At 41.1% G+C, this 13,927-nt stretch overlaps 1 protein-coding gene across 2 annotated transcripts in view; it reads left to right on the forward strand.

Annotated features, from left to right (window-relative positions):
• Positions 1-2,686: 2,686 nt before the first annotated feature.
• The window catches only part of LOC126178347 (uncharacterized), a 29,394-nt gene continuing 18,153 nt past the window's right edge, over positions 2,687-13,927 (forward strand). Inside the window, exons 1-2 of one of the 2 annotated variants that reach the window (XM_049924525.1) lie at positions 2,687-3,058; positions 8,355-8,483. In XM_049924525.1, coding sequence (XP_049780482.1) covers positions 2,831-3,058; positions 8,355-8,483 — 357 coding nt within the window. In that variant the 5' untranslated portion in view covers positions 2,687-2,830. The remainder of the gene's footprint in view (positions 3,059-8,354; positions 8,484-13,927) is intronic. The other variant, XM_049924524.1, reaches the window with a different exon arrangement.

The following is a 13,927-nucleotide window of genomic DNA, read 5'->3' on the forward strand; positions in this document are numbered from 1 at the left end:
CATGCAGGGAATACATGGATCTAAATTGACGTTCGACCAGTTCAGTCCATCAGCCATTTTTTCTTTTAACAAATGCATGCTTACACGATTCAAATGTCCCAATCTTAGATGCCACAATTCATAATTGTCAATTTCTACAACATTTGCGTAATGATGCGCTTCATCTAATCGATACATACCATTTATTTGAGTTGTAGTTGCTACTGGTGTTCCAGAAACAATTACATCACTTTTATTGTATACACCACACTGCACATTGTCAAACAATACACACAACAATCCACATCTTGTCATGTGACTAACTAACAGTAGGTTGTAAGCAAGGCCTGGAACATACGTAACATCATTAGCAGTTATCTATTTATTCTTGTCGTCACAAGTAACTCGAAGATGAACATCGCCTTCTCTAATACCTGAAGAGTGCTATTATCTGCTACTGTCACTTTAGCAGCTGTGGTCGATTGGAAAGTGTTGAACGAGTCTCTTTGATTCGTCATGTGTCGTGAACACCCGGAATCCACATACCAGCCATCACTATGACGCGAAGATGCAGTTAGAGCCATTAACACAGTTTCGTTTTCAGTACTCACTGCATTCGCAGAATTTGAAAATATATTTAGTTTCTTCTTTGTTCCACACTCATTCGCCTTGTGACAAGGTTTCTGACATTTATAACACTTAAAAGGCTTGATATTTAGAACATCACTGGTGTTTACTGTCCTGCTTACTAGCTACCAGCGCCGAATCTGTGGTCTCATTTGTGGATGCAAACTGACATTTCGTCGATTCTTGAATTAATCGCTGACTTACTAAATCACTAGTAATCTTGAAACCCGAATTCTCAATTGCCATAATCAAGGATTGGAAACCTGCTGGGAGTCCACTTAGCATAATCGCAGCTACGAAATCATCATCCAATGCTTCGAATTTGTTGAGCAAGTGACATAATTTTCGACAAATACATACCATATTTTTCTCAGAAGCCAATCGTACATTCATTAAGCATTGTAACAGCCCAATACAACTAGATAAACTCTTATCTTCAAATGCAGATTGTAAATTTTGTCATGCTTCTTTAGCAGTCGTTGCTCCACGAAGTTTTGGATACACAGATGAATTTACAGATAAACATAATTTTTATAATGCTTCCTGTACACTCTTCTCATCTTCGTCAGTGCCAGCAATTGTGTCCCATAGTCCCTCATGTTTGAGGTTCATTTCCATCTACATCTACATCTACATCCATACTCCGCAAGCCACCTGACGGTGTGTGGCGGAGGGTACCTTCAGTACCTCTATCGGTTCTCCCTTCTATTCCAGTCTCGTATTGTTCGTGGAAAGAAGGATTGTCGGTATGCCTCTGTGTGGGCTCTAATCTCTCTGATTTTATTCTCATGGTCTCTTCGCGAGATATACGTAGGAGGGAGCAATATACTGCTTGACTCTTCGGTGAAGGTATGTTCTCGAAACTTTGACAAAAGCCCGTACCGAGCTACTGAGCGTCTCTCCTGCAGAGTCTTCCACTGGAGTTTATCTATCATCTCCGTAACGCTTTCGCGATTACTAAATGATCCTGTAACGAAGCGCGCTGCTCTCCGTTGGATCTTCTCTATGTCTTGTATCAACCCTATCTGGTACGGATCCCACACTGCTGAGCAGTATTCAAGCAGTGGGCGAACAAGCGTACTGTAACCTACTTCCTTTGTTTTCGGATTGCATTTCCTTAGGATTCTTCCAATGAATCTCAGTCTGGCATCTGCTTTACCGACAATCAACATTATATGATCATTCCATTTTAAATCACTCCTAATGCGTACTCCCAGATAATTTATGGTATTAACTGCTTCCAGTTGCTGACCTGCTATTTTGTAGCTAAATGATAAAGGATTTATCTTTCTGTGTATTCGCAGCACATTACACTTGTCTACATTGAGATTCCAGTCGTTGTAGTTTGTCATACCGGTCAACTTTTCAAAGTTAAACAGTGATTGTCCACCCAAAGCCATCTTGAATACGTTCAGATAGTTAAACAAATAAATGTTGAAAGTTTCTCTGCAAAAAAAAAAAAAAAAAAAAAAAAAAAAAAAAAAAAAAAAGATAGCAACACATTGAACACACGCGAAATTATGTAACCTTGATTTGTCAGTTTATTTCTTTGGTATGGAAAGTGGAAAGTTCACTAAACTCTCCTGGTCCCATAACTTATTAGATATTGACTCTAATTAGTCCTCTGTAAGATTATAAAGTTGACCTTTTAATCAAATACGCAATACACCATATTGCCAGGAACACACATTTTTGGAGACCATTTATTCAACTATGTACATAACGAAGATCAAGGAGAAAACGTAAACTACCATACATATAACACATCAAAGAGTAAAATATGAATGTTCCCAACAAAATTGAATTTAGGTATCTTCGAGCTTCCAGTAGTTCCTTCGTCAGTCGTCACAGAAACTGCAAATAAATAAAGCCACACTGGTGAGAATCTTCTGTGACTTCACAGGACGTTACGTTGACGTTCCGGGTTGTGGGAATGCTCGGACGATTTTGTTGCAATTGACGTTCCGTGACGTGACGGAGACGTTACGTTAAGTGTGAATCGACCTTTATGTTAAACTGTGGACGTACTTCGGTCACTTGCATAAGTGGAACGTCTCAGGTAGTGTTGATGCCATAATCTTTGCCCAGATGCGTGCGCAGTTTGGAGCGTCTGCTTTTGACACATTCAGAAGTGACAGTTGGGAGGGAAGCTTCACAATCAAGAACTGCGGAAGAGCATTTTTTTTTGTATATAACTTTTTCAAACGTGCGTAAGACAGAAAAAATGGTCGTCGGCCATGGAACGGAATGGTGTTTCCTTATATCAGTATTTTTAGTAATAATGGCGATGAAACCATGCGAGAGCATGACAACCTCGAAACCAGAAACTTGGACGGGACGGTGGCTTCCTGAAAGAACTACGGAAGCTGCTCATGATGTGAATCATAATTTAAAGGATGCTAAACATGGAGTTAAAATGGGCGTTGCTTCGAGGTTCTGTGATGATGCAGAGGTAAATATATTGTTAATTCTGGTTAACAGCTCGTTGTCGTCTGTTGCCATTGTATTTGTGTTCCTAAATTGTTGAGTGCAACTTGGAAGATAAATCCATTAGTACCACGTAGTCCTGATTATTACTGGATCTAGAAAGGATGTCTGCATCTATAGTCGGCAAACCACGGTGAGGTGCGTGGCAGAGGGTAGGCCGTATGTTCCATCGTACCAGTTATTAGGGTTTCTTATTGTACTATTCACGTATGGAGCGGGAGAAGAAAGATTCGTTTGAATGCCTATGTGCGTGCAGCAATTATCCTAATCTTGTCATCGTGATCCCTATTTGAGTGATACATGGAGGTTGTAGCGTATTCATAAAATAATCCTTTAAAGCCGGTTCTTGAAACTTTGATAGATTTTCTCGGGATAGTTTACGTCTGTCTTCGAGGACCTTCCAGTTCAGTTCCTAAGTATCTCTGTAATTCTCTCCCACAGATTAAATGAATCTGTACCATTAGTGCTGCCCCTCTCTGTATACGTTCAATATCCCCCGTTATTCCTATCTTGTACGGATCCCACACACCTAAGCAGTATTGTAGAACAGATCGCACGAGTAATTTTTAAACACTCTCCTTTGTAAAGTAATTGCACTGTGCCGATATTCTACCAATAAAGCGAAGACTGTCACCTGCTTTACCCACGACTGTAACTACGTGATCATTCCATCTGAACCCTGCAAAGTGTTACACCCAAGTGTTTGTATGGGTTCGCCGATTCCAACAGTGACGCACTAACTTTTTAGTCATAGGATACTACATTGTTTCGTTTTGTGAAGTTCAAAATTTTACATTGCTAAACTATTAGAGCAAGTTGTCGATCTCCGCATCACGTTGAAATCTTATGAAGATCTTACTGAATATTTATGCAGTTTCTTTCAGATAGTACTTCATTATAGACAGCTGCATCACCTGCAAAAAGCTACTGTTTTACTATTAATATTGTGTGCAATGTAATTTATATATAGAGTGAATAGCAAGGGTCCCAACACACTTCCCTGGGATACACTTGATGTTACTTCTGCATCTGCCGATGACTCCATCCGAGATGATGTTCTGACCCACAGTCCAGTGACTGGTTTGATGCAGCTCTCCATGCTACTCTATCCTGTGCAAGCTTCATCTCCAAGTAACCACTGCAACCTACATCCTTCTGAATCTGCATAGTGTATTAATCTCTTGGTCTATGACTTTACCCTCCTCTTTTGTTCTCTTTCCGCTGACACCATGTTAGTCATGTCACTTGAATTGTAAAGTATAGTTGGGTGTAAAGATGCTACAACAGATTTTGCTGACTAAGGATTTTCCTTTCAAGTTTTCTTCACTGTGCCTACAATGCTTGTAGTCATAAATGTCACTTTCTGAAACGCATTTGGTTGTGAAAAAACTACATGTGATATTTCTTTGTGTGGAAACAAAGGGCTGTGTAAAGAAGACCTGTGAAAAGTTGCTCATCTTTGCCAGGATTCACAGGTACCTAGAATTCATACCTATTGCTAGGCAAAGCTTTATCCAAACTGGTCTGTTTTATTGTTCATACACTGAATGAAAGAGCAACTAGGCTGGAATGAAAACAGTGATATTTTCACATGAAATGTAACCCCATATTAGAAGCATCATTATGAAGGAACTGAAATTGGTGAACAACAGAAAGCATCACATGAGCATTTTCTTCCTTGTCGACAAACGGTCGGCAGAATAGGGGTGACAGAAATTGCTGGAACAACTGGTTTTCAGTTATATTTGTTTTTTAATGTCAGTTTAACCTGAATGTTAAAAACCACTCAAAAGATCTGGTTTCTGAAATAACTGACTCTTGGTTTTTTATCACTATTCTTTCCTGTAATAAACATAGAAATTGAACAAAATTGAAAAGTTTTGTCTCCTCTAGTTTAGATACATAGAACCAAAGTATTAAATTAAAAAGTAAAATAAAAGAAAACTTCGTCTGCCATTTACTACTTTTCTCAAAGTGACAACAGAGGTTGGAGAAAACAATTTTTCTTGTGAAGTAATTGCATTTCAAGAGCTACAAGCAGATAAATGCATACTGTGTAGACACAGGCAACAGATCAGCTACATTCAGTTTTTGCTGAAAATTTTGAATAAAGCTTTCTGCTTATGGTGTCACAAATAGAGCATTGTACTTTGATACCTCACTTTGTAAAATACTTAGACTAGGGATGGTGTCATTCTGTATTGAATTGAATTGAATTGGATTTATTTACCTTTAGACAACTGTTGTTATATAAGGCATCATTTGTTACATAATTCTACAGATGGTTATACAAGTGATTATACAAAAGGTTAACATATAAAGATATTAAATAAATATTGCATGTCTTGTACTCATCCATAATTAATTTCTTCTACATCAGTTACACAGACAAATTTTCTTGTATATCATAAGTTACAATTTTGTTAGTTCACAATCATGTTTATGTTAAAAGAGCATCCTTTTTCATAATAAAAAAGAGAATCATATTTTTTCATTATGTATGAGTTCGGTTGTGCTATAGAATGCTGTCTCTTTCAGCCATGTCTCTACCACCATTTTAAATTTATTTTCATGCAGTTCCATTGTGCCATGTGATAGTGTTAATGTTTTGCCAGCACGTACAAAATTATTTTGGACTTTACTCAAAAGTGTCAAAGGAATGTCTAATAAGTTCCTGTTTCTGGTTTCATATGAGTGAGTGCATATCTGAACTGCTTTCATACATGTGGGTATTGTTTGGCTTGGGTAAGTGCTTTGAGTGTATATAGGCTGGGGACTGTAAGTATTTTGTGCTCAATAAAGCACTGTCTGCAAGAAGTTAATTTTCTCAAACCAAAAATATACCTAATGGCTTTCTTTTGCCAGAGGAAGACATCTTTTGCCCCCAGCAAAGTTTCCCAAAAAACTATTCCATGATCATTTAATTGGTCCTTCATTAATGTTTAAATAATTTTGGATGTTATAGGTACTATTGCAATGTTCTTTCTGTAAACACCCTATTAATTAGGTTGGACAGTGGATTGCATATAGTGTCTATTATTTTCTTTATGATAAAATAAGAAAGACCATAGATGTCCTCAGTTCTGAGTTGCTCAATGATTTGACGACATTCAGTATATCCTTAGCATAAATAGTTCTCCATTCAAATTTTGGCAAATCTACTGGCAACTCAGTTTCCTACAAATTGGGGAAGTCTCTTCATTCTCCTCAAAATTTCTTTCATCTGTTATAGCTAATTAAGGTGCTGTCCACGTTTTGTGTAATGGTCTTTTAAAAGTGCTTACATTTATCACTGTCAATTATTAACACGATCGCAGATTTGGTTGTATCTAATATTAGTTTTTGATCTTTGTTTACACATGAAGCTTCAGTCAAGTCATGTCATATGTTCACTATGATGCTATTTGTATGTGTGATTCTATCTATTGTTCTCTTCAGGGCAGAGATTGCATCAGGTGCTTGATTTTTTGCTAACATAATTTGATCCTCCAATTACAATAACAAAATCTTTAGTAGACCATTCAGGGAAGTCACTTTTACCTCACATGTCAGAGAGGCTCCAGATTTCATAAACCCCTCCACTTCAAACTTCGTTGAGTACTCCTACACGGAACTTAATATACTGGACATACCATGACTGTGGCTGTGTGACAGAATCCTTATTTAGTGTTTGCTTACAGACTTTGACAAGACTTTTTTAATTCACAGAACTGGATTCTTCCTTTTCGTTTGTTTTGCAGTTGTTTCCATTGTAATTTGACACTCTTGGTTCATTGTTTTTCAGATTTAGTTAGCACTCCAAATCTGCTCTCTCTCTCTCTCTCTCTCTCTCTCTCTCTCTCTCTCTCTCTCTCTCTCTCTCTTTTTCTTTTTTCTTTTTTTTTTTTCTTTTAAAAATAAGGGGGAAAGTTGCTTTTGTAGTCTCTGATTTTCTTTGTGAATGTTCTTTTTCTCAAAACATATTCCCAAGGCCTAACATCGTTGCGTGTTTGAACAGCTATTTCACAGTTAAGAATAAGTTCGTTATGCCTGATATTACAATCAGCAGCACAAACCTGTTCCTTTAGTTTTGTGTTCTCTAACTGGAGAGCTCTTGTAACTCTGAAGTAACTTTCACAAGGTTCATTTCTTCCAGGGCATCTCGACGTGAAGCAAGTCTACAGGCATTTTCATCCACCGTGTTAGTTGGACATGCCTGTTTACTGTTTTTATCTGCACAACTGACACTTCGGCACAACAAAAATGACACCATTTGTCACAAAATTTGCACAGAATTAAGTTACGCACTGCCTAGTTAAACTTAACACACTATATCAAGTAAAACACGACTTTTTCATAGAGCTGAAACACACTACCTCTCTACCTGGTGCCATGATGTGTAATACAAATAATAGTGAACTACAGTGGGAAACTGCCTTATAAGCAAGATAGGGCAAGTCCGGCACACTTGCATGTACATGCTTATCATCCAACAGGCCATGACACTTACTAACAGGTACTTTATTGTCCCAGCAGTGCTGTACCAATTCTTATGCCTTGTGTTCATTTCTCGTTTGTCAACATTGGTATTAAAATAGCAGAACACTTTCCCATTTTCTATAACCAATATTTCAAAGCAGTGGAAATTTACAAATAAAAAGTATATCTTTTAAGAAAATGTTTACTTAAAAACAAAAAGTTTTACTGCTGCTGTTGTCTAATTGAGATCATAGTTTTTACCTGATTATCAGTTAAAAATAAAAACACCTACTACAACCAAGACCAAATAAATACTGAAAAATCACCAGTTATTAAGAACTAACATACTGGTATCAGTTTTAGATGGTCTTTTTTTTCCCGTTACTTCTGCTGAATGCCATAAACCAACCAGGAAGGCAAATAATATCTGTGGACAGGTCTGAAAGCTGTTTTTCGTGCTTCTGTACCAGCCAAAATGATGGATGGTGATCTTTCTAGTAGTTCATTGTGCCACTTCTCAGAAAGGCCCTAAATGCTTAATTCTTTGCAGACATGTACCTCACAAATATTAACTCATAAAGAAATGGGAGATGTAGAATAAAAAATTTACAAAAACTGTCTGGTAGTCAAGCACCTGTCAAAATGACAGGTGCAATCCTTCTAGTGTTAATCTGTCTCTAATGAACTGCTTAATTACATATTAAATCTTAGTCTTTGCATCTTTTTTGGCTTATTGTTGTACACTAAACTTGTATCCATGTAGTTTTATTTTATGTTAATGAGCTCCTCTTATTTATCTACAGACAAACCTGACAGTAGATTGGAATTACTCTCCAGTGAACTATACATGCTTCACTCCTAAAGACAGGTACATTCCAGATCCAACCTCTCCACCATTGATTGAAAAGGAAAACATTCCAAAGGCATATGTGGTAAGTATATCAGTACCAGTGTTTGGGTAATACTAAGATTGGTAGGATTTTACTGTTCGTGTTTGAAATTTATAGTAGTTAGTGACAGGATGACTCAAAATGAACCCGTTTGTGAAAGTGGAGATAAGTGACCTAAGAGGAGACCTTCATTTAATGCAGAGGACTAGCTTTAAGAAAGACTTAAAAATGCTCTATAAGCAGTCTCGGAAAATTCTTCAATGTGTCAGCAAAAAGGCAAAACTCTTGTAGTAGGCCAAAATATTCAAAATTCCAAAAGCAATGCAAGGAAGATTTTGAGTGTTGTTAGGTCTGAAATAAATTCAGTGAGGCCAATGGTGTCAATCATCTCAATGACAGTAGCAAGAAGGCAGACAATACAAAATCGAAATCGTTGGTTACTATATTCAGTTAATCTTCATAAATATGGGGACAAAAATGGAGGCTCTAAAGCATGTCAACTAGATATAAACATTGTTTATGTAACCAGCAGCTGTCAGTTTTGCCAAATCATATGTTAGAGATATCACAAAAATGTGATTAACTGAATTTTTAAATACTGCTCTGCAAACTCCCAATCAGTTACCTTTCAGTGCACCATTGGCTTTGGACAATGCTGCCAACATGTACGTCACCACAATTAAGATTTCATAGTCACACATTGGCTTTGCTTACACTTGAACCTAACTGTCCCGTTTCACCCTAATCTATAATGGGACTATACTAAGAATCAGTTTGTCACTTTCAAAAGAATATTATAGACACACACAAATTTGCCAGTATTGTTCTCCATTTGCATGTACATTGTCATATCCCACAACACCCTTATATCAAAAAACATGGCCAACATAAAGTATCATTAGGTTCAGTCCAACCCGTGAAGACTATTTACAATTACAATACAATTGGTTTCCCTGTCGCCTATATTATTTTCGTGATCAGCCAGCCACAGTCCTCTGCTGTGCAGTTTTAATTCCTTCTGCCTTTCTTCTCTATGTTGTTTCTGTTGCTGTGCTCCATTTTCCATGTTGCTTTATTATTGACCTTGGGGATTTTCTTCCCCTGGAATTTTTATCTTGTGCTTCAAATGACTAGTGGATGGTTTCCTTGTGCTATGTGTGTTTATGAAACAAGGGACTGATGACCTCTGCAGTTTGGTCCCTTTAATCCTCAAACCAACCAACCTGTCGCCTGCCCTCACATTGCTCTATCCGCCGTTTTTCTTCCACTGCAGGCCACATACCCCTAGTACAGTCCTGGCTCAGGGAGGGGTGATTGCCAGATCTTCCTACTCTGGTGATTGTCCCCTCAGTCTGTCATTTGGGAGGTGTGACCCAAGGTAAGAACAATCACTTAAGGTGGGGAGGCTCTCCTTTAGAGGATCCCTGGCTGGAAAGAGCGTATCATCGGAGATGCTGGCAATTGACTGATTTTCCTTCTTTTTCTCAAAGTGTTTCACATAAAAGAAAGTGGAATGAGGCTCCTGCCTCAATGTCTCTTCCTATTGTGCCTCGATATCTCGTAGTCTTAAGTTTAGACGAATACCAGACTTTTACTACTGTTAACCCCTTTGTTCTACAGAAAGGCTTGGATGGCATCGCCGGCCCTGTGAAGTCATGCTCGAGTCTCCACAATGGAACTCTGCTTTTGGAAATTGATAGTGCTCTCCAGGCCTAGAAACTACTCAAGGCCCAAATCTTCCATGAATATCCTATAAAAGTGGAGGCTCACAGGACGCTGAACTCGTCGCCCGGTGTTATCTACACCCGGCTGTTGGATGGTTTGACGGAGGACGAAATCACAGCATTACTGCTGTTCGAGTTATGAAGAAGGGAGCTGCCGATTTGGTGCCCACTTGCACATTGTTCCTGACTTTCGATCAGTTAATGCTTTCTACCAAGATAAAGGCAGGCTATGAAGTCATCTGTGTGCGCCCTTACATTCCCAACCCGTTGAGGTGTTATAGGTGCCACCAGTTCAATCATACCAGCACGTCATGTAAAAACACAGCCAAATGTGTCACTTGTAGCAGAGATGCACACGAGGGCACCTATCCACCTCCTTCCCCCCACTGCGTCAATTGTAATGGAGAACATGCTGCTTCCTCTCGTTCTTGTCCCATCTACAAAGACGAGTGGGCTGTTCAGGAGATAAGGGTGAAGGACAAGGTACCTTTTCCTGTTGCCCAGAAATTGTTGGTGAGCCGTAAACCGAATGTCCCTTCATCTGGAAGCTACAGCACTGTGTTAGCCTCTCCCTGTCCCACAAAAAACATAGCTGTGCAAACTTGACTTACAGTTCAGTTCAATGGTGGCAGTCGCCTCGCCTTAAAGCTCACACTCCGTCTCCCGCTTCCCGGGCTGTAGATTCTGCTACCTGCTCTTTGACCTCACCGTTGAAGACAGTTGCAACGCAGCCAGCGAACCATCAGTTCAAAAAGGATGATTCCCGGGAAGATTTCTTGCGTACCGTGAGTTTGCAGCCATCTGGCTCTTCTGCAAATCTCAAAACAAAGGTCCAAAGGCAACCCCCCCCCCCCCCCCCCCCCCCCCCCCCCCCCCCCCCCCCCCCCCGAGACTCGTCAGTTCTTTTCAATTGACAGACACTGGGGAAGCTCCGAGCAGCTGTCAAGGTGAGTGTTTCTTATTCATTCTCCGGTGTTCCTAAATTTTATGGCCCTTTTACAGTGGAATATCCATTGCCCTGCGGTCTAACAGGGTGGACCTCCAGCTGCTCCTGTGATTGCAATGTCTGCTTGTAGTCTGTCTCCAAGAAACCATGCTACGTCCTCAAGACCATTTTGATCTTTCCCATTTTATGTCGCTATGGATGGACCTTCCCCTTATAGCAGGGATTCCTGCTCTTGGTGGGTCATACTGCTTTTACAAGATGTTTTTCATTGTCCTATCCCCTTGCACACCCACCTGCAAGCAGTTGTTACCCGTGTTTTCCTTCCCGAATTTACCTTGTCCTTCTGCACCATTTATATCCCTTGGTCTTCTGCTGTCACTAGGGTGGACCCGATGCAGCTTGTTGCTCAGTTTCCTCCACCCTTTCTGCTCCTTGGTGACACCAATGCCAATCATCCTTTTTGGGGCTTGCCTCTTGCCTGCCTGAAAGGTTCTCTTTTGGCAGATGCTCTTACTCATTTTAATCTTGCGCGCCTTAACACTGGCAAAGCCATGTTTCTTTCCGATTCCCCGCCGACTTATTCCCACTTAGACCTCTTGATCTGCTCTGCCCAGCTCACTTGATGTCTCGAGTGGTGTGCTCTTTCCGATACTTACTCGAGTGACCACTTTCCTTGTGTGACTCGCCTGTATAGTGATACTCCACCACAGCGGCCCACTCATTGGAAATTCTCTTGCTGACTGGGGGCTCGATTCCTCCTTGGCAGGTGATGATCAGGTCGAGCACCTCGTGGACGTTATTCTCTCGGCTGCCGAATCCTCTATCCCTCGTACTGCTACTTCTCCCTGTCAGGTCTCTGTCCCTTGGTGGACTGTGGAGTGCGGCAATGTGATTCGTGCCTGACTATGTGTGTCTTTCACTGTCACATACATTAACGAACTGCGTCCGCTACAAGCAACTACGTGCGCAGTGCCATCGCACTATCAAGGAAAGCAAGAAAGCATGCAGGGTTTCCTTCACTGGCTCATTCAACAGTTCTATTTCATCCTCTCTCATTTGGGGTGGCCTGCACCGGCTTTGTGGGACTACCGCCCACTCCCCGATCCCTGGTCTGACTGTGGCAGGAAACATCATAGTCGACCCTGTAGATGTTTCCAATGCTTTGGGCTGGTACTTTGCGGAGGTTTCCAGCTAAACCCACTACCATCCTGCCTTCCTTTCTCGGAAAGAGCTGGAGGAGGCTCGTGCAATCTCTTCACCCTGTCAACATTCATCATGAACAATTTTCTGCAAAAGTGCCAAACAGTGGCCGTATTCTTTGATTTGGGGAAAGCCTATGATACGTGTTGATGGACAGGCATTCTACGTACTATGCACACATGGGCCCTTTTCGGTAGTCTTCCCACTTTCATCTGGGAATTTCGAACAGACTGAGTTTTCCAGATACGTGTGGGTTCCTTATCCCACACCTTTTCACAGGAGAACTGGGTGCCTCAGGGCTCCGTACTGAGTGTTGTCCAATTCGCCTTAGCCATCAACCCAATTATGGATTGCCTTCCAGATGGCATTTCTGGCTCTCTTTTCATTGACGACTTTGCTATTTATTGCAGCTCCCAGCGGACACGTCTCGTGCAACGCTATCTTCAATGGTGTCTCGACCATCTCTGTTCATGGAGTGTCACAAATGGTTTTCGCTCTTCCGCTACCAAATCAGTTTGCGTCAACTTCTGGCAGTACAAGACATTTCTTCCACCATTCTTACAACTAGGCCAAAATGCTCTCCTGTTCATGGATGCAACGAAGTTCTTAAGGCTTATGTTCGATAGGAAACTCAGTTGGTCTCCCCACATGTCCTACCTGGGTGCACGCTGCACCTGGTCCCTCAGTGTCCTTCGTGTACTGAATGGTACCTCCTGGGGAGCTGACAGGACTGTCTTCCTCCACCTCTGTCGATCTGTCTGCTCCCAGTTGGATTGTGTATGCATTGTCTACTCCTCTGCATGGCCATCCATCTTACGCTGTCTAAATACAATCCACCATTTGGGGATCCATCTCGCTAGTGGTACCTTCCATATTAGCCCAGTTGAGTCTATATGCAGAAGCTGGTGAACTACCACTGTCATACCAGTGCAACATCCTACTCAGTAGGTATGCATGTCAACTTTCTTCCATGCCAGGCCACTCAACCTTTGACCCTTTTTTGATTACATTCTTGACTGCCAATATGAGATGTACGCTTCTTCTTTGCAGCCTTCTGGCGTCTGCTTTAGTCATCTGTTTCAGAAGTTGCAGTTCCTACTTCCTGCCACTTTCTGAATAGGTGAGAGCCCTTCACCATCTTGGCTTCAAGCACAGGTTTGTGTTCAATTTGACATCTGCTCATTCCTGAAGGATTCAACTCCCAAGCTGACCTGTCACTGCAAATTTCTCGAACTTCGCTCACAACTTGCTGACAGCTTATTTTTGTACACTGATGGTTCCAAGGCCACCCATGGTGTTGGCTGTGCTTTTGTCGTTGGGGATAAGTTTCAATACCAGCTTCTCGACCAGTGCACAATTTTTACCGCAGAGCTTTTTGCCCTCTATCAGGCTGTTCACTACGTCCGGAGGCACCAGCTCACTTGCTGTGTGATCTGCTCTGACTCCCTCAGTGCCCTTCAGAGTCTGGATGATCCAGATCCAGTCCACCCCATCGTTAGACGGATCCAGGACTGCCTCCATTTGTTCCCAGATGGGGGAACCCAAGTAATGTTCGTGTGGGTTCCTGGTCATGTTGGTGTGCCTGGGAATGATGCTGCTAATGCTGCAGCCAGGGC

Source organism: Schistocerca cancellata, chromosome 1 (assembly GCF_023864275.1).
Source record: "Schistocerca cancellata isolate TAMUIC-IGC-003103 chromosome 1, iqSchCanc2.1, whole genome shotgun sequence".
NCBI lineage: Eukaryota > Metazoa > Arthropoda > Insecta > Orthoptera > Acrididae > Schistocerca > Schistocerca cancellata.